We start from the raw sequence: 22,300 nt of genomic DNA, 5'->3' as shown, positions 1-22,300 counted from the left end.
TCACCGCCTCAGCATCGATCACTTCAAAAATAAATCCCAGCCGATCCAATCCTCCTCATAGGTATTCCAACGAGGGCCAACATCCTGGTCCTGATGAAACTCCCCTGCACCCCCTCCAGGACAGCTACAGCCTTCCTACAGTTTGGTGACCAGAAATGAACACAATACCCAAGATGATTTCTGGAGTTCCTCTCCAAAAATGTATATTCCACTTGTTCACAATGAAAGAAGAGGAACAACAGAGATGAAATACACTAAGAAGCTATAACAGAGATGCCAGCCACATATTTTTGCCCGTTCTGCTGGTCCTGTTACAATATAACAGCATAGATTGTGGCGACCAAAGTAAATCTACTCCACCACAATCTAATTTTTTCCTACCTGACACCCATCATTTTTCTTGCATCCACATGCCCAAGTCTCTTGAATGACCCTATTGTACCAGTCCCAGCAATGCATTCCAGGCACCCACCACTCTTTGAGTAAAAAGCTTATCTCTGACATCTCTCCTAAACTTTCCTCCATTCACCTTAAACCAAAGTGCCCTGGTGTTTGCTATTGTTTGCCCCAGGAAAAAAAGGTGGTGGCTATCTACCTTATCTCAGCCCTTTATAATCTTGTCTATCTAGTAAGTCACCTCTCATCCTTCTGTTTGTTTTACTACATTTCTTAAGTTTTAATAATTATTATGCATTGCAGGTGGGAAGAAATGACAAAAAAGGGAATAAACGATTGCCATAAATTCCACTTAAATGTGAACTTGGAACAAGTCATTCAGCCCATAATATCTGTGCCGACCACCAGTTTCATCCCATCTGACTGCTCTCCATTCCTCCATCCTGCGCATGTTCATGTGCTGTCTCAATGTCTGTTAAATGTTGCTGTTTTATGGTGAGACAATAAATTTCCCAGCCCTTCCTCAATTCATTGAATCCATCTCAAAGATATAGAGGAGAAGGTTCTTGATGACTTCTAGTGAATAACAGCACAGGGAGAATAATAATGAACTGAATGCATGTTAACTAATATGAGACTGAAGAAAACATTTTAATTCAAAACTGTTAAGAGTGCTCCTCAAAGGATTATGCCTCTATGCTGTGACCTTCTGTTGATTTGACGTGAAAGGATTAGTGGTGTTTTCATAATGTAATTTTAGTAAGATTGATGATTATTGCTGGGATAATTTTTGTTAGCCTTGTGAGCTCCCCCCCCCCCCCCCCCCAAATGTCAGTGTTCCTTGTGCAAATTTAAACTTAATTGGTTAAAAAATTCCTTTGAAGATCCCAGCAGACCCACATAAGGTCTGAATGAGCTAGTAAAGAATAACTTGGCAACAGCTTAAACGGTTTGTTTCTTAAGCCTCCTTTAAATTGTAATTAGTTCAAGCTCAGAAAAGAGTTGAAAACTCCCGACAATGGATTAGAGTCTGGGTTTTATGGGGGAAAAGAAGACAAAGCTTTTACTGAATTAAACCAAGTTCATTCAATACTTCTGAATAATACCCTTGCAGTTTGCTTCTCTACTGCCCCAAATTCATTCTGCTCATCTTGCTGAGCAAGTTTGTTTCATGATCATCAGATTTAAACCTTTTGTGTTTTTATTGTTAATTCCTGCATCTCATTTTGTAACCTTCTTCACACCTTTTCCTGAACGCGCTATTCCTTTGAAAAAGCCATCCATTATCACTTTTTTTCGCTGTCCTTTTGCTACCGGTGTGGCCATACTTGGCATCTAACCTTTCACCCAAGCTTTTGATCACTGTATCTCAAGCTCTGTTTTCAGTGCCATCCTTCCACAATGAAACATCTCTCGGCTTTTCTTAGTATTGTAGAAATGAAGTATGTTGGAATTAATTGCACTGCTGGCAATTACTTCTGAAGTGAGAAGGCAAGTGTGGAAGGGCACACTGTGTATGGAAATTCTCTCTTCCAGAGTTCACCTTGAAGATCAAGTTTAAAAAAAATAAATTCAGGGAGATGTATGTAATTCCAATCTTCTTGTGTCAGCTTTTGCTGACTGGAGAGTGTGAGTAAACCAACTTGAGTTGTAAACACACTTGACAGTTTGAATTTTGTGTTCATTCATTGAATCTGGAGAAGGCCAGAATTTAATATTCATCCCTTGTCCCCTGACCTGTGGAAGAAACTGAGAATTGACCACAGAAACTGATCTGAAGTCTCATTTGGGCCAACCTGTTGCAGACGGTCAGTTTCCTGACCTAAATGACATCAGATTTCACGTTAATCCAGTAGATTCACATTTGCCTTCATTTCAACTAGATTTTTATTCCAGGTGTATGTCATTCCTTGGTTACTGTGGTGAAATTTGGACTGCGCTCTCTGGATCAAAAGTGGGGGTTTATTAACTACTACTATATGGTATACTCACCAGTCATAGTGTACTCCAATAGATGAGTTTTCCAGAAAGTCACAATATATCTTTCAAGATTCCCCAAACATCTGTCTGTGGCATTATATAAAAGACCAATCTCTATCATGTTGTTTACCTTCATGCTAATTGGATTAAATAATAAACAATAAAAAATCAGGGATCCATGACGTGATATAACCCATGAGCAATCAGAATTCATGGTGCTGAACATGTCACAATGTCCATTGCTTTGCAGTGTGTTACAGTTGCTAAATTGCTAGAAATTAAATTAAAAAATAAATTAAATGTAAAAAAAAGTGTCTGTGGTTCATTGTCTATACAGAAATCTGATGGTGGAAGAGAAAAAGCTGTTTCAATACTGTTGGTTGTGTGACTTCAGGCTCCTGTACCTTTTACCTGATGCTCGCAGTAGGAAGAGAGCCTGGTCTGGATAGTGAGGATCCTTGAGGATAGAGGCGAACTTTTTTGAGAAACCACCTCTTGTAGATGTCCTTATTGGAGTGAAGATTGACGCCCATAATGGTGCTGTTCGAGTTTGCAACTCTCTGTAGTCTTCTCCTGGACTGTGTATTGGCACCTCCATACCAGGCAGTGATGTAACCAGTCAGAAGGCTCTCCACAGGATACCTATAAACATTTACAAGAGTCTTTGTTCATGGTAATCAGTAATTTCCTGGCCCAGCATATCCCTCCAATCAACCCTTACTGTCAACAAGGAGATCAGTCCTATTCAGTGAGGCATGAAGAAAGATATACCAGACATGGTTCATGATATTTCTCTGTAGATATTGAAACACAGGGCCACCACATACGTGCTGAAACCAGCATAATGGTAGAGCAATGCTGTCTCGCAATAACGAGGATCAGATTCAAACCCTGTAGTTATGAAAACTCAAAGCTTGCCCAGATGAATGTATCAGTTCCAAACAAACTAGAAGTTCAAACATCATTCAGGACCAAGCAGTCTGCTTGATTGACACCCCATCCGCCACCGAAACTTATACTCCCTCTATCACTGATAGAGTGCAACTACATTGTATACGATCTGCAAATAATGATGTGCCAAGGCTGCCTTACAGTAATTTGAGCAGTAAATTCTGACCATCGATATTTACTTCCTGTGAACTAATGAAAGTAAGATTTGCTGTTGGAGATGACAGTGATTGTGGCGAGATTAAAAAAAGACTGCATAGAAACTGAAGTTATCTCAACTTCTGGATTTAGATTTGAATCTATTCACGAGAGGTAAGCGTTTGCTCTTGATTGGGTTTTTATCAGCGAATGCCCTTCAGGCTCAAAAACTATTGAGTCATCAAGTAGAAATGTCAAGTTTCATACAGCTTTGTCATTTTTTTCAATATGTAAATGACAAAATGATTTTTCAGATTGAAAAATGAATTAGTGTAGGTTGGTGCTAAGAAGGCCGGAGTGATGGTAGGCCGAAGGCCCTGTTTCTGTGCTTAATGACCCTGACTCCAATAGTGCACTGAGAATGTCAATTTTTGGGGCTGAAAGTTAAATACTGACACTCAATTTTCACAAAGCAGCAGTTCAGGAAAGGCTCGAGTCTTGGATCTGGATTCTATCCTGCAGAACTTACCATGATCATTATTTGAACAGATCATTATTAAAAATTGGGGGTGGTCGGGGAGGGGGGGGGGAGGTGTGGGGAGGAACCACGTTCTGGTGGTCCATTGGAAAGAAAATTATGACTGCAGCTTTCCAAATCTGGCAATTTTTTTTCTTAAATTCATCAAATAGAACATTCCTGTACAGTACAGGCCCTTTGGCCTATTATGTTGTGTCAACCTATATAAACTTACTCAACAAACTAAACCTTCCCTGCCTCTTACACATAACCTACTTTTCTTGCATCCATGTGCCTGTTAAATGTCCCTGTTGTACCCACCTCCACCACCGTCCCAAATATGCAGTCCACACACTTGCCACTCTGTAAAAAAAAAAGTACCCCTGACATCTCCCCTAAACTTTCCTCCACTCACCTTGTATAGGTGTCCTGTGGTGTTTGCTACTTTCACCCTGGGGAAAAAAGTGCTGGCTGTCCTCTCTGTCTATGCCTTTCATCATCTTGCAGACCTCTATTAAGACACGTTTCATCCTTCGCACCAAAGAGAACATCCCAGTTTTTCAAATCTGAATTATTCTATTGTTGTTGAAGCTTTACTAAAAGTCATCTTGACATGTCTCTTTTAACTAGCTTATTTAGATGCATTCTGTTCTTACTTGGAACAAAATTAATATCAGAAATATTTGTAGGCTGGGTCTGCTTTCAGTTGGATCAGCTCACTTACTTTTCAGTAAGGGTGGGAGCTGTTAACTGAAGGTAAAAATAAAGAGGATAAACATAAGGTAGAAAATGATAGCTAAGTATGCTCACATGCCTGTCATCTGAAGATTGGGTTCTGTGCAGCTAAAACCTTAAACATTCAGTTTGCTTGGAATTTCTAGCACACATGGACTGTAGAGATGATGTCAAGTTAAGTAATGTTTATTGTCACCTGATGGCATAAGTACAACTCGATGAAACAGCATTCTCTGGTCCTTGGTACAAACACACAATCAGACATAGCACACATACAGACAAATAATACATACGCAGGGCACGGATTCATATATACAAATAAATAATAAATATTGTTTCATGAATACGAGGTCTCAGATGGTTAGTGTGAGCAGTTCCTTTGGTTTCATTCAGCGTTCTCTCTGCCCGTGGGAAGAAGATGTTCCTCAGCCTGGTGGTGCTGGCTTTGATATTCCTGTATCTAGTGTAAAACTGTATCAGATGTAAAACAAGGACAACATTGAAAGATTAATTTTTGAGAAAATTGCAAGAAACCCATGTATTTGGAAATGGCTTTTATTAAAAGGAATGTTGGGTATTTCAGTTTATTTTTTCTTCAGATAGAATTAATGTCAGTGAGTATCTGGACAGGTGACCAAAATATTATCATGAATATTAAAATTGTGTTACATTCAGTCAGAATTTTAAGAGCTTTAATGTGTCGGCGTTTTACTTCAATTCTCTCAATATTTACCTTTTGAGAAATGTTGCTTTGCTCGTGGATTTGTGCTGTCTGATGAAGTGAAGTAAGAACTGCAGTTTAAAAAAACTTCAGTAGTTCTCCTGCTTGTTCACTCACCTCATGGTTGTGACATAGGATTTTAAAGCCAAATATTAATGCTATGGATTGATGGGTTCTGGATTGAACTCCCAGTTGACAAAAATGCTTCTTTATCCAAGGGTAATTTGGAACACAATGTAAATGGCTCCTCGTCTCTCTGTGATGGTTTTCTGGCATAACATTCACTAATGGGACAATGTCAGCAAATCTCAGCTCGCCCCATTTCCACCCTCCAGAACTCTTAACATCTGGGCAACTGCAGTGATTTTAGTTCTCCCACTGGAGTCATAAAGAGCAATGTAGTAGGAAGGGCAACTTTGATTTTATTTTTAACCATTGATGTGCAAGTAATGGGAACTGTGCTGAGAGGTGTATTTCCTACGTCGTTTTCTTCAGCAGGGGATAGGCTAATTGTAAGCCCAAGTGATGTTCCATGGCATGGTCCAATCTGGCCCATAATATTACATTTAGTTGAAATATCTTCCATTCTACTGAATAAGAAAAATAGCCTCACTCTAGATCAATTTCTGTTTGTATTTCATTATTGTACCAATATCTGCACTTTATTCTTTATTAAAGACCATTGATAAAGCCAAAGCTCATCTACACTTATCACAGAAAATGTGCCGATATATAGGCAAGAAAATGGTTGGAATTGTGTTTTTGAATGATTGCTGTTGTGAGGATTTAAATACATTTATACATTCATACATGTTGACATGGTGCAGGCAGTCCATGTAAGTGGTGTCAGAGATGGTGTTCTCATCAGACAGAACCTTGCAGTATTTTGACACAGGTCGACTCATTCTCTTTCTGAGTCAATCAGAAGAAAACAGATCTGACGTTTTTATTTTCCAAAGAAACAAGTTGTAAACAGAACTTGGTAAAAAGGGTGACTAAATTTCCCCATCAAAATGAAAAAAATGTTTTAAGTTTCACATTTTCCCTTGATATCCTGAATGTATTCAGTTCAAAATCCTTACCAATCAAACCTGGCAAAAGTAGCACAAGAACTTGGTCAGATTTGGAACCACGAGTGATTTTTCTTGCCAATCTCTTTCAGTTATCTTTTTAAATGGTAGTGGAAACTACTTGGTTGGGGAGAAATTGTGTGGATCATTGCTCGTCATCCTACACCCATTGAGGCAGGCACCTCTTAAGTATCTCAGGGGTGCATTGACTGGAGCAGACATTCCTGTATTCACAAGTCAAGATGCAATCGCTGGACGTAACACGAAGTATGGCACGCAAACTGTGGTCAGAAAGACCGCGTCTTGACATGTGTCATCAGTGAACCTTGTAGGGACCTCTCAAGAAATGGCTGTTTATAGTCGTTGTTTCTGTGGAGTCAAGAGGAGTATTCAGTTTCACAAAAACACCACTCGCAATAGTTAATTCACTAGACATGCAAATTGTGCATACTCTATTGACATGCGGCAGGCTTTCCTGATGAATCTGGCCGTAAAAATCCAGTGTTGAGCAAACAGATTTGTTATTCATTTCAATTCCAAAACCTTGTAGAGTCAGCGGTGACAATAGTTTTGGTAGGAGCTACAATAAAATGTAAATGTTCTAAAATTAAATAGAGGAACCTCACTAAATGGCAAGTTGCTTTGATAACTTGGGAGCACCTCAAGCAGCGAAATATAAGCGTAAAGTTGAAGCTTGAAATGTTTTAAAATTCCTTGTCTGAATTTTGTCATGTTTTGGTTCCTTTATTAAATCTAAGTTAACAAACTGTTTAAGCGTCATTCCCTTCAGTGATCCATCCTTTCGCCGACTGCAATTTCATTGCATATCTTTGGCAAATGATTGTGCAAGACTGTCACCCTGTGGACATAGTTGGTACAGCTGAAGCCTTCCACGTTAAGGTTGAATGAAGTCCACTGATTAACACATTTGCTGGAGGATAGGATGATAATTATCCTCTGAGAAGTGTGTATATAATTCTGTCATGGTTGCAGTTTGTGAATGTTGTCACTTGTTTAGGTTTATTCTCTTCTTGAGCAGAGTGTATATGCATTGTTGTAAATTCAATCATAATTTGATTGCTCGTGTTCATGGCCGACATGGAATGTTTTTTCTAAACAGGATCAAATGTGGGCAGAATATACTGTTGATTCCATGAATTTTAACAAGGTCTGGTGTGGAAAACATGTTTAGATCTGAATACTGTACTGATAATGTGTTCACAGTTCACTGGTGTTACACTATGCCAAAAGACAGACTAGTTTGCTTCCAATTAAGACGAACTTAAATACTAAAGGTCAAGAGAATAAATCACCTATTAACTGAATCAGTGCAGTGTTTGGTATCAGTAGAGTAAATTAATTATTATGCTTGTACAATTGTGCTTCGTTTTGTATTTTTTCAATTGAATTATCAATATTTAAGACCGATTGATTTGAATTAACAATAGTAGCTTTGCTAATGGCAGCTGGTAACAGGTTTTTTGCATATTTTTCGCTGCACAGCATTCTCCTTCTCTCATTTCAATGGCTGGCCAGTGGTTATGAATTTTCCGTTTTGTTGCGTGATATGCTTCAATCCTGGTGGATGACAATCTAAGAACCCATTTAGAGTTTAAATCAACACCATGTGCTATCTGACCCAATTGTCTTCATTAAGCAAAGGCGGAGAGATCACTGACAGATTAAGTTACTCGCCTCTGTTTTAGGACATGTTGTCTGCCCTTTGTCTGCAATCCTTAAAACTATACACATGTCAGACTGGCACACATACATTATGTATTTTTGAGCAAATGTCAATGAAGTGCTGTGATCGTAATTTTACAAATAACTTCCTTACACGGCTAGGGTAGTGGTTAGTGCCACAGCGCCAGCAACTGGGACCGGGGTGCAAATCCCATGCTGTCTGTAAGGAGTTTGAACGTTCTCCCTGTGTCTGCGTGAGTTTCCTCCAGGTGCTCCGGTTTCCTCCCACTGTTCAGCATGTACCAGAGGTTGAAGGTCATTTGGGTGTAATTAGGTGGCACGGGCTCATGGGCCGAAAGGTCCTGTTGTATGTCTAAATTTTTAAAAAATTAAACTTAAATTGAAAATAACTTTCTAAATTACTATGAAATAATCCTACAACTTTTTGGTTCCATGAGAACTTTCTTTGTTGACCCAATGAATTGTAGAATAATTGTGACAAAAAATTAACTGCAGGAATAGGCTATTCAGCTTTTGAACCTGCATCACCATTCAGTAGGATCGTGGCTGATCATGTGACTTCAGTTCTCTATTCTTGCCTTTTCTCCATTGATCACTTTTGCCAGAAAAGCTGTATCCATCTCCCTTCTCAATATATCTCTTGAACCAGCCTCAACAATGTTTTCTGGTGGGGAGTTCCACAACTTCATAAATCTCTTGAAATTTCTCCTCAACTCAATTCAAAATGGCTTCCCCCTTATCCTTTTGACTCTAGTTGTACAATTATATCTGAGAAATTTATTTCCAAATCTGATAAGTTCTCAGACTTATATTTGAAAAAAGTAAGATCATAAAGCCCAACCTTAAAGTGCAGTGGTATGTGCTTATAAATAAATTGGGAGCTGAACTTGAAGATTGAAAATTCTGAATTGTCAGGAGTTTATTCTTATCTCCCTTAATCTAATTGAAAGTGATGTCAACACTCAAAGAGCAAGGGCTTATGCAGTTAATGATTGAAGTAAGACTTCTTATCAAACAAGTATTTGCATTAAAATCGATTTATGGACTAAAGGACAGTAGATGATAATGTAGCGAAGGCTTTGAAGCAAAATGGAAATGTCGATGTGAAGATTTTCAGTGTTATTATATGATTCTTTTGATGAGTTCCATTTACTATGTTAGCCAGAACTCCTTGTTGGTTGAACACTGTCAAATGGTTTTATCTTCCATCTTGTACTGACCTTTGGGACTATTAATGGGTAGAATTGCATCTTGGGTCCCAGGTTTTCTAAAAAGCCATGTTCTCTTAAAAATCGGAAAGATAACTACTGGTGGGATATCTTTGAATTGTACCTATTAATATGTATAATAATTGCAGAGGGTTCTTTGAGTTAAGGTGGGTTCGTATTATGGCTCAAGGAAAATGTGTAGTGACAGATGACGATCCATTGGGAGAAAATAATTGTGAGCCTGTAGTGACATTTTCATGCAACAATTTCACAGAAAGATTCACCAAATTTGTCTTAGCTTTCGACTCAAAAGATAAATGACCTTTGCTTCTTTCGTCTGATTTTTATTCAACAATGTCTTAATGAAGTTGCTCTTGCTCCCAAATTAGTGAACTTTGAATGACATAAGTGGTATAAAAAAATTCTTCAAATGTATGTCTTACATTAATGGATGAATTCCAATTCAAAGTAAACTTTAGTGAATGTGACACGTGGATTTAAATTTATATCCTTTTTTTTTCTTTGGTTTATTTTCTCAATCCCTTTCTATTCTCATGACAGAAATGATACTACTGGTAAATGATCTTGTATAAAAGATAGAAGTGGGGCACAGTGTTTTAGAGATGTGGAATTGTTCACAGCAGCTGTAGAATTTACATAGAATTTATTAACAAAATCAGGAATATAGCACCTTTGGTGACCACAGGGATACCGGGTTACTAGAAAAATAAATTTAGTTCGGTGAGTATAATCTCTGTTCTAACTTGGTTACATCTGATCCCAAAAATGAAGTAAACAGCGTCAATTCTGGAAGCACTCAACAGGTCAGGCAGCATCTATGGAAAGAGAAATGGAGTTAGCATTTAAGGTTGAAGATCTGGTATGTCTTGGAGAGTTGAAGATGGATCTTAACCATCTATAATAGACTCGCATGTGACTCAGTTGTACAAAACTGCCACACACCAAATCATGTTATTGAAACCAGGAACCTCATAGGACTATACCCTCATCACAATGGGGTACAGCCATTAAAAAAAAATCCGGGTAGCGATTACATCTGAAAGGCAGTAAGGAGTGAGGAATAAATGTTCGTCTTGCCATGGTTGACGAAATTAAAATCTGCATTTTGTGTTTTAATTTTCTCAGGTGTGTGCAAAGAGTTTTCTTGCCGATAAAATACTTCTATAAATATAGGTAACACGAATATAACTGTTGATAACCAGTTGTCCATGTAGCACACACAATGGAAAATAGATAACAGTGAATAGAGTATAAGAGATTCGACACCCTCAAAAATGTATTTCATGTCATGATTTGTCTTGCTTAAAGCAACAACAGAAACATTGTGCTTTACAAAATATTCTCAAATATTTGTTGGCTTGAGATTATATCTCTTTCAGTTATAGGTACAACAATTAGTGTCAGTTTTCTTGCTTTTAAATTGTCAGTGTCCATAAGTCGAATCTGACAAAGGTATCATTTAGGCTGAAACAGTAAATGTACATAAGTAACTGGAACTCCAATGTAAGCCTGACAACTACATCTGTTTAATATAAACTTTCATCTCACACATTCTTACAATGAAGTGAGTGACTCATCAGCTTTAACAACTTTTTATGAAGTGTTTCAGTTTTAAGATGATTGAATTTAATATTTTTGTCAAATATTTCTACTGACATGGAGGATCACGAGGAAAAGCCCCTGCCAAGCCCCTTGCTCTGGATTCCCAGTTCTAATTTTTTCCACTGTTAATTCCTCCGTTAACACGGCATGAAACCTCTTTGAGGACAGTGATCAGATCAGTTATGATGTTACTGGGTGTCAGAGCGGGCTTGGACTATTGGCTTATTATCCCTTTAACGTGGTTATGCGCCAAGTTTGCACGACGGTGGAGACGCAAGAGACTGCAGTTGCTGCAATCTTGAGCAAAGAATAAACTGCTGGAGGAACTCAGTGGGCCAAGCAGCAATTGCAGAGGCAAAATATATGTGTCAGTGTTTTCGGTCGAGACCCTGCATCAAGTCCACGGAAGAGGAAAGATGGCCAGTTTTCAGAAACATGGGGAAGGGGCAGGACAGGGACTGATAGGTGATGGGTGGAAACAGAGGAGGACTGAATGATGGAAAAATGGAGGGAGGTCAAACCAAGACATGTCAAGTTTAATGTCATCTGATTGCACAAATACAGCGCCATGGAATAGCATTCTCCAGTCCTTGGCACAAAACACGCAGACATAACACTCAACCAGACATAAGACACATACAGACAAACAATACATATGCCATATCCCACCCATACCCACCCACATGCACACACACATAAATGTACACAAATACATAGTGTTTCAGAAATATGAATGTCTAGGATAGTTTGAGTGATTCCTTTGGTTGTTCTGTATTCCTCAGCCTGATACTATTGTATCTTTACCAATGGAAGCAGCTGAAAGATGCTGTGTGCAGGGTGGAAGGGTCCTCAGTGATTTTGTGCGCCCTCTTCAGACAACAATCCCAGTAGATGGTGGAAGGGGGTGAAGGGAGACTCCAGTGATCCTCTCTCCCACTCTTGGGTCCTGTGGAATGATCTCCAATCCAGTTCTCTGCATCAACCATACCACACGGTGATGCAGCCTGGACGGTCTCGACAGAGCTCCTGTCGAAGGTTAACTTAGAAACATAGAAGATAGGAGCAGGAGTAGGTCATTCGACCCTTCGAGCCTGCTCCGCCATTCATCAAGATCATGGCTGATCTTAAAGTTCAGTACCCCGTCCCCGCCTTCTCTCCGTAACCTTTAATACCCTTATACTGAAGAAATAGATCTAATTCCCTCTTAAATAGATTTAATGAACCTGCCTCTACTGCCCTCTGTGGCAATGAATTCCACAGATTCACCACCCTCTGGGTCAAGAAATTCCTCCTCATCTCAGTCCTAAATGGTTTGCCTCAAACCATGGCCCCGGGTTCTGGACTCCCCCACCATTGGAAACATCCCATCTGCATCCATTCTGTCCAGTCCTGCCAGAATTTTATAGGTCTCTATGAGATCCCCTCTCAATCTTCTAAACTCCAGCGAGTACAATCCCAAATTGCGCAATCTTTCCTCATAAGTCATTCGTGCTATTTCAGGTATCAGCCTGGTGAATCGCCTCTGCACTCCCTCCATTGCAAGAACATCCTTCCTTAGATAAGGTGACCAAAACTGCACACAATACTCCAGGTGGGGTCTCACCAAGGCCCTGTAAGGTATCCTTGTTCCTATACTCAAACCCTCTTGATATGAAGGCCAACATACCATTTGCCTTTTTAACCGCCTGCTGTACCTGCATGCTCGCCTTCAGAGACTGGTGTACAAGTACCCCCAGGTCTCTCTGCACTCCCCATCTCTTAATCTATTGCCATTCAAATATTACCAAAGTGGATAACCTCACATTTATCCACATTGTAGTGCTTTTGCCATGTATCTGCCCAGTCCCTCAATTTATCCAAATCACACTGGAGCTTCCTCACCCCCTCTTCCGTGCACACAACCCCTCCTAGCTTAGTGTCATCTGCAAATTTGGAGATATTACATCCAATCCCCTCATCCAGATCATTAATGTAAATTGTGAACAGCTGGGGTCCCAGTACAGATCCCTGTGGCACCCCACTGGTCACCGCCTGCCACTCAGAAAATGAGCCATTTATCCCAACTCTCTGTCTTCTACCTGCCAGCCGGTTCTCAATCCACATCAATACTTTGCCCCCAATCCCACAAGCCTTCATTTTGTAAGCCAGTCGTTTATGCGGGACCTTATCGAAGGCCTTTTGGAAGTCCAGGTACACCACAGCCACTGGCTGTCCCCCATCTATATTACCTGTCACCATCTCAAAGAATTCCAATAGATTTGTCAAGCACAATTTACCTTTTGTAAATCCATGTTGACTCTGTCCGATCCCTTCTCAGCTAGTCATATGCTCCGCTATTGCATCCTTAATAATGGATTCTATCATTTTGCCCACTACTGATGTAAGGCTCACCGGCCTATAATTCCCCGCTTTTTCTCTACCCCCCTTTTTAAATAGTGGGGTAACATTAGCTACCCTCCAATCCATGATGGTTGCCAGTATCTTTTCCCACTTCAGTCTTCTCAGGAAGTGCATTCACTGTTGTGCCTTCCTGACATGTGAGGAGATGTTGAGTGTCCACAATCCGTCACTTGTTAAGTGAACTTCAAAAATCTTGGTGTTCTCCAGTACAGTCATGGGGGAGAAATGGAAAAAAATTAACGAAGTGGGAGAGTATCTTGGTAGACTGGTTAGAGCTGGAAAGGAACATGGGGTGTTAGTTACCTGAAATTGGAATGTTGTCAGCTACCCAAATAGATCGTATATGTCTTTAAAAAAAAAAGAGATCTTATAGTTTGCATTGGCCATCTTTCCTCCTCCTCCTCTCCCCAGCTCTTTCAGCCCAGATGCAGGGTCCCAGCAAGTAACAGCAACACGTCCAGTTTGCTTCCACAGATGCTAGCTTCTTCCAGCAGTTTTTGTTTTGTAATTTGGAGATACAATAAGGTAACCGGCCCTTCTGACCCATTAGCCTTCATCATCCAAATATACCCATTTGGTGCAATGATGACTCTGAGCTCGATCCTGGAAATGCTTTGTGAAGTTGAAGTGTGATTTTAAAAAATGTGAGTTTTTATTTTCTAAAGTTGCTCTTTGTAATTTTCCATCAGAAGTCATTCAATCTGGTACATAAAGCATGACTAATTTCCTGAAATGGAGGAAGTTGGGCCAATTGTGATCATTTTCTTCGTTTCTTTGTAGTGTATTGTCCATCTACAGATCAGTCGTAGTCAATATTCTGTCCTGATAAGCTTGGTATCACACCTTGTGATGTATTTCTTCTTAAAACCATTTGTTGTATTTTAACCAAAATGTTTTTTTTTAAGCTAGGAGATCGGATAACTAGGCCTGCTGAGAGACTTTGGGTTAAGCTTTTGAGCTTTTTCTGTGATATGAAGTTGCTGAACATTTCAAAAGGCATTGATTCTTTAAGGATGGTGCAAGATTAGTTGCGTTTTGTTCATTAAATTGCACTTCGGAGTCATTTTTCTGCTTGGGTTGAAAGAATGGCCAATCCCTTCTGGAATTTAGAAGAATGAAAGATGATCTCATTGAAACATTTAATATTTTCAAAAGGATTGACAGCAGAGGTGATGAGAGGTTCTTTCCTCCACTGGATAATCTAGTTTCTGGAACCTAGCTCTCTATCATGGACAGGGATGAGAAGTTTCTTCACTCAGTGAGGTGTGAATTGTTGGAATTCAGATTTCAGATTTATTGTCGGAGTACACACATGACATCACATACAACCCTGAGAATTCTCTTCACCATGGAGCCATGGATATGCATGTGCAAGACAAAGTCTAATAAGTTGTTGGAACAGATTGAAGTAAACAGGAGTGGGAGTCAGAAAAGGTTGAGGTGAATAATGGAGCAAGATCGTGGGGCCTTCTCATGCTCCTATTTCTTATGTTACATATATACAATGTTTAGAAATAATAACAGAAATTGATCTCCTATGATGTCAGTGCCAAGTGCATGATTTGGGTCCAGCAGGATTACAAGACGAAAGATGAGTGCATTGGAGGAGAAAGGGGTATTCAGTAAGAGGGAAAAACAAAGGGGGGGGTGAAGAAATTAGGAGATGTCTTAATTTTGAAATTTGTTTCATATGCTTCAATTTTTAAAAATATTTTCTCCCCATTTTGTTCATTTGATTCCTCTAAATTCATTGTTTCTTATTGAATTGTCAATTCATGTCCAGATATGGATATGTAGAAATATAGATACAGATATAAATAGATATGAAAGATATAGATTTTTTTAAAATAATTTTTAAATTTAGACAGACAAGCATGGTGACAGGCCCTTCTGGCCCATAAGCCCATGCTACCCAAATACTTAAATTAACCTGGAACCCTCGTACATTTCCTTGAAAGGTGGGAGGAAACAGGAACACCCAGAGGAAACCTATGCAGAGATGGAAAGAAGGTACAAACTCCTTACAGACAGTGCCAGAATTGAACCCAGTTCACTGGCTCTGTAATAGCATTGCACTAACCACTCCTCTAACCTTGCCACCCTCTACGCTAACTTGGCCATGTAATGGGGGTTATTTACAAATTTTAACTAAAATTGAAGGTTTAATACACAAAAGTGCTGGAGAAACTAAACCGGTCACGCAGCATCTGCAGGAAACAAAGATATATAACCAACACTTAGAGCCTGAGCCCTTCATCAAGGGATGAGCAAAAAAATTGGCCAGATGCCTGAATGTGGGAGTGGGAGGAGCACGGGCCAACAGGCAAGAGGTTTTTTGGTGGATATAGGTGGGAGGGCAGAATAAAAAATCTGAGAAGTTATAAAAGGAGTGGATAGGTCTTTGGAGAGAGAAGGGGTGGGAAGCTGGATGAAAGGAGACAGAGGGATAATGAAAGAGAGAGGGACAGGGCAGGGGCATAACGAAAACCAAAGAAGTTGAAATTAAGTCCATCATGTTGGAGAGTCCCCCCCAGAATATGAGGTGTTATTTCTTCAATTTGCAGGTGGCCTTGGTTTGGCAGTGCATGAGGCCATGGACAGATAGATTGATGTAGGAATGTGGTGTGGAATTGAAATGATTGACCACTGGGAGGCCTCAGTTGTTGCAGCCGACAGAGCAGAGATGCTCAATGAAATGATCTCCCACTCTTCGATGTTGAGGAGGCCACGATGGGAGCATCAGATGCAGTAGTTGACTCGTGCAGATTCACATGTGAAATGTTGCTTCAGTTGCAAGGACTGTTGGGGTCCTGAATGGTGGTATGGAATGAGGTATGTGTAGCATTTCCAGCAATCGTAGGGGTAGTCGCCAAGGGGGCGATTAGTGGGGAGAGATGAGTGGATGAGGGAGTCACGGAGTCCCTGAGGAAAGCAGCGAGAGGAGGAGAGTGGAAGATAGGTCTGGTTCTGGGATCACATGATAGGTGGTGGAAATTGTGGAGGATAATATGTTAGATGCAGAGGCTGGTGGGGTGGTAATATCTTGCTCTTGACAAAGGGATCAGGCCTAAAGTATTGGTTATATATATCTTTGCTTCGGTGGATGCTGTTGAGTTTCTCCAGCACTTTTGTGTATTAAGCTACAATCACAGCATCTGCAGACTGACATGTTTAACTAAAATTGAAGAGTCAGGAATTAAATGATCTGTGGACCCAGGAAAAAGTAGAAGTTACAATTTGTATGCAAGAGAGCATGTAGTTTCTGGACCAAAGCACTTTTTGTCAAGTTATGCAGAAATTTGAAATCTCACAGTTATGAATGGAGAAGACTCCTCGAAGAGTTTTCTGGATTATCATGGTCCAGCACAGAAATAAGCCCTTTGGCCCATCTCATTGATGCTAACCGAATCTCATTTCAAACATAGAACATAAGAGCAAATACAGGCCTTTCGAACCACAATGTTGTGCAGACCTATGTAAACCTACTGCACAACAGTCTAATTTTTGTGTTTGGCCTATATTCCTTTCAACCTTCCCATCCATAAACCTATCTAAATGCCTTTTGAATATTTTAATTGACACCCCCCCCCCCCCCCCCCCCCCCCCAGTTCCACCAGATTCTCTGACAGCTTATTCCACATACCTACCACCTTCTGTATGAAGAAGGTGCCCCTCGGGCCTCTTTTAAAGCTTTCATCTCTCATAAAAAAAACTAGTTTGGATTCACAAACTCAAGGGGAAAAAAGTTATGACTATTTACCTTTTCTATGCAATAGCTGCAATGATGTGTGAGAACTTTTCAATGAATGTCAATACCAATTATATTGCAGGGATTTAATAGTGCTTTTATTGGGATTTTGACGTTTACTAGGTCAGAACACAAATGAAAAATCTGTTGGAGGTGCTCTTGAAGCAGATATGTGATCAACATCGGAACAGTCTCTGTCAACCTGGGCTGATCAATTATCTTTACTTTGTTCTGTAACCAAGAGTAGCTTTGTGTAACAAAGCCCTGTCCCATCAATTGCAAAGACAAAAATGACTGTTCTTTGGTGGCATTCTTCTTATCAATGAAACCTTTTATTTCTATATATCAATATATATATAAATATATATATATATTTATTTCTATATATCACTGCAGTCTATTATGTATGCCCACCATTTTCTGTTTTATTTCAGATTTTTAGCATTTACAAGGGTTTGGATTTTAGATATCTTAACTTCTATCTGTCAAGAATTATATTTAGTTGAGCAGACATGACCTGCAACTTTGAAAAACATGCTTAGTATCCATTATGATCCTTGATTTTAAGTCAAACGTTGATAATGTCCAGTGAAATGCTGTGGGACTAATAGGCAAGACAAAACGCAAACTGGAATTGTTAGCAAGTTTTAACAACTTTGTTCTAAATTGGGATAGCGTGACTTGTACGCTTTCCCTCATCTTTTATTTCTGAAAATGCAGTGGTTTATTTTTACAAGAGTTACTGTTGACTTGTTTGAAGTGCTAACAGGCTTTAGCTAACAGTTCAAAGTTAAGTTATTTGTTTAGTTAAGGAGTGTGTCCACTGCCAGCAAAATAAATCTGCACCTGAACAAGCTTTATATCATATCTTCAGAGAGTTATATTATCTGCATGGCTCTGATTCTTAACTAAACAGATTCTAATTCTTTTCTTTCAGAAATGTCATCTTTTTGCTTTTGACTTGTGCCAAAAATGACTGCACATGTTGTAAAATGCAAATCTCTCTGTAACTTTTGTTGCTTGATTCATAATTAATCAAGTTAAATTTGGGCTGTTTTTGTAGGGGACAGGAATGCCAATTTTTGAGCAGAAAATGCTTCCTCCTTGATGCCAGACCCCACTGTGAAACATCTTACTTTGTAAATAGTTACATTGCCTCTCTGGTTGCCGTTATCCTGAATAACATCTTCTGCCACAGGCACAAAATAGCCTGATTCTGCTTAATTTTCTGTTTATTATTATGCTTGCCAGTTTATGATGAGAATAGTTGGCATAATCTTTTTTTTTTCTTTTTTTTAAATAATTTTTTTATTTTTCACACCATAAATCACATTAGCCATGATATACACTTTTTCTTTTTCACACATTGATGTGCATTTGGTACCTATGAAACCAAGCCTGCATTTTACAAAGTGTAAGCCATTTATTTCCCTCAAAGTTGTGTCCAAAAATATTTTGTCAAAAATTGGCAGAGGATTGAATGACACAAACTGTTAGTTAATTTGCATTTAATCTGTTCTGGGTGGACAATATTAGGAATGGCTAGCAGCGAGAAATGTCCTCTGCAGGATACTTGGTTAACAGTTGTATTTCTCCTCATCATTTGAATGAAGGATTCTGGAACGAACAACAGACAAACTGGGTAGGATGTGTAGCATGAATGTATGAATTTATTGCCAAATGCAGTACAAAACAGGAGATCTTAAGGAAGTTAGTAAGTCATCGAAGTAGTGCGCCACTTGAATCCTTGTACCTCTTCCACGACTCAATAAAATCACAGCTAAACACCAACCCCATAGTCTCTGCACCAGTTCTGCATCCAGTGATTCCCTTAATATCTCAGAATCTTTCAAGGTCTAAAATATACTCAGCGACTGTACCTCTTACAGGATTCCAAAGATTCAATCTCCTTGGGGTAAAGAAATCTCTTCTCTTCCCTTTCCATATTTTGATAATGTGATAATCATTCTAATCAGCCCTGTATGTACTCTGTGAATTCCCATAAAAGTTTTGTTTGTTTCATTAAGATTGCCTCTCATTCTTTTAAGCTCCATTGACTTTGCCATTACTTTGACAATATGGCTAAACATTAAAATGACATGTTTGTATTGATGACATTTGGGTTTATTACACAAGCAAACATTTAAGGCAGATTTTCCAAATAAAATGCAATCGTTCAAAACGGTTCAGTAGGTATTTTGGCATTGAAAATAAGCTAAGTCTTTTTCTTTGAAGGAACATTACTTGGTATCCAAACCTTCTACTGACTTTTCCAGCCTTTCTTTTCTGCGGAAAGGATATGTGACTGATATTCTTCCAGAGCTTAGCAATGCCATACCTGAACCAGGCACTAGAGGATGCAAAAGAGTGGTCAGTGATCTCCAGATTTTGCGTTTATTTTTGTTGAGACCTCACTTGTTCCCCTCATTTACCTGATGTTGGGAATTGTAGAATCTGAGAACACATGCAGAAAGCCATCTTGGAAGGGGGTTATTTATGGACCAGCACTGCGCGAGAAGAATCAAAAAGTCCGATTCCTTTCCACTCTCCCCCTAGCCTTACGAGCACTTTCCATTGAGATACTTATCCAGATTCATTTTGAATGCCAGAAATGAATCTGCCTCTATGATTACCTCTGGCAGTGCATTACAACCACGCATTGAGGGAGGAAATTTTTTTCTGATGTTACTTTTGATTCTTTTGCTCATTATTTTCATTGTTTGTACCCTAATTCTTGACTGTCCAGCAATGGGAACAGTTTGCTCTATCTATTTGATCTGAATACTTTAATCTCGTCTGTTTCAAGGAGAGCAGCTTCAATCCTATTTATATAACTGAAGCCACTAAAATCATTTTTGCGCCAAATCTCAAGTTGAGTTTATTTTGCTGATTTTAGCTGATGCGGAGGGAAGGTATTTTGTGAGCATCTCTAACATGAGTACTGCTGTATAAAAAAGAAGAGCAAGAGCATAATTACATAGTCTAGTGTTTAAGCAAAATAATCAATTTGTACATGATATCACTGTTGTGAGGTTCATTCAGGAGCCTGATGACTACGGGGAAGAAAGTGTCTTTAAGGTTGTGGGTGTATATTTTTATACCCTTGAACTTCCTCCTGATGGGAAACTGAAGAGTGTGTCTGGACAAAATTGGTCCTTCAGTGTGTTAGCTGCTTTTCCTAGAAAGGTGTAGATTGAGTTGATGGAAGAGAGAGAGATTTTCATGATGTTCCAAGCTGCCTTCACCATTTTCTGCAGCTTCTTATCTTGAGGCAGTAATTACCATGCCAACCTTATCTACACTGTCCCAAAGTTTTCACATCTTTCTTAGCCCAAATCAATATTGATTGTGAAAAGGTGAGGCCCAAACCCATGAGTAACAGCATGAAATTTCCTCTGCGATCGATGTTACTATTTTGCCAGACTGTCAACAATCTTGAACTTCAGCAACATCCTTCTAGTTTTGTGTCATCATTTATCTGTCAACCCAAGACTACATTATTAATATACTCATGCACGCATATATACAGTATAGTATTTTTCCGTCTGTATGTCTGTGTGTATATATAGAGAGAGAGAGAGAGAGAGAGATGTGTACACGTATATATACAGAAACATATATCTGCTCATATGATTCACATACATAAATGTACATACAGATGTCTTTATCTCTCTTTATATACAGTATATATGTGTATCTTTTATAACTATTTATAACTACATAGCTACAACTGCATATGTGTGTATTTATATATCTCTATTATAGATAGAGATATATAGCATATAAAGACATTTGTAGATGTATGTTTCTGTATGTGAAGAAAGAAAGGACAGACCTCTCAGAAGATTCACATCATACAATCCTCCTGTTTGAAAAGCAACATTATCCCACTGCCTTCATTATCGATAAGAAACCTCCTGTGACAACTTCTCAAACATACAGCACAGAACCAAACCCTTTCACCCACCACAACTGAAGCAAAACATGAAAATCTGTAGACACCGTGGTTGAAGTAAAAACACAAGGCTGGTGAAACTCAACAGGTCAAGCAGTGTCCTTTATTCAGCAAAGGTAAAAGTACATAACCGACTTTTCGGGCTTGAGCGCTTCATCAAGGTATGAAGAATGTCAGCAAGCGTCCGAACAAAGGAGTGGGGGGAGAGGATTCCATTTGGACCAGAAGATTTTTCCAAAACTTGTCTCGTGCCTCCATTTTATCATTTTTAGCTCTGCTTGAATTTTAGTACACCTTCATCTACTGAGACTCCCACAGTGAGTTCTTCCTTGATAAAGACCGAAGTGAAGATGCTTGTTGTTTGCCATGCAATTTATTTAAATTCAATAGGATTGCTTGAGTACTTTTTAATTTTTTTTCAAATTTAGACATATGGCATAGTAACAGGCCTTTCCTGCCCATAAGTCTGTGCTGCCCCAAAAAAACCTACAACACCTGTACATTTTGAAGGGTGGGAGGAAACCAGAGCACCCAGAGGAAACCCACGCAGACATGGCGAGAACGTACAAGCTCCTTTCAGGCAGTGCCGGATTAGAACCCAGGTTACTGGTGCTGCGATAGCATTGCCCTGACTGCTACACTAGCTGTGTTGCCCACGGGTTTCATAAAGGCCAGGATTTTGCAGAGAAATGTTGACTTGTACCTACATAACTGAAAACAACTTTTGGATTTCAGTGCAAACTGATTCATTTAATTTTTTTGGCCGTGGTCCAATTTTGAACATTGATGGAATCTAGTGGGGGATCGATATCCAGAGATTCACTTTCACTTGACCATGGGAGATCTGCTTTAATTGAATATGTCACGCTCAACTTGGTCACGAGGGACTTTGTTAAAGGTTAGGAATTTTAATTTAGACAAATGGCTCGTGCCGCCCAATTACATCCAATTGACCAATATCCCCGAATATTTTTGAATAATGGCAGGAAACTGGAGTACTCAGATGAAACAATTTTAGATTTAAAAAAATAGTGCTCAGTTTAAGAGTCCTATTGAATTGTCTTTTTTTTGGACATACAGCATGGGAACAGGCCCTCTCGGCCCACGAGCCCGTGCTGCCCATTTACACCCTCTTGATCTCCACTCCCGTTACATTT

At 39.3% G+C, this 22,300-nt stretch overlaps 1 protein-coding gene across 14 annotated transcripts in view; it reads left to right on the top strand.

Moving 5' to 3' along the window:
* Positions 1-22,300, top strand: part of LOC138755825 (intermembrane lipid transfer protein VPS13B-like) — a 1,263,706-nt gene that overhangs the window by 558,421 nt on the left and 682,985 nt on the right. The window contains exon 20 of one of the 14 annotated variants that reach the window (XM_069922517.1): positions 700-1,139. The exons of the other annotated variants lie outside the window; for them this stretch is intronic. Within the exon in view, the coding sequence (XP_069778618.1) occupies positions 700-713 (14 nt within the window). The 3' untranslated portion in view covers positions 714-1,139. Of the gene's footprint in view, positions 1-699; positions 1,140-22,300 lie in introns of those variants that run through there. 14 annotated transcript variants of the gene reach the window in all.

This window comes from Narcine bancroftii, chromosome 2 (genome assembly GCF_036971445.1).
Source record: "Narcine bancroftii isolate sNarBan1 chromosome 2, sNarBan1.hap1, whole genome shotgun sequence".
In the NCBI taxonomy this organism is placed as follows: Eukaryota; Metazoa; Chordata; class Chondrichthyes; order Torpediniformes; family Narcinidae; genus Narcine; species Narcine bancroftii.
Note: the sequence above shows the minus strand (reverse complement) of the source record. Positions and strands in the feature narration are given on the sequence as shown.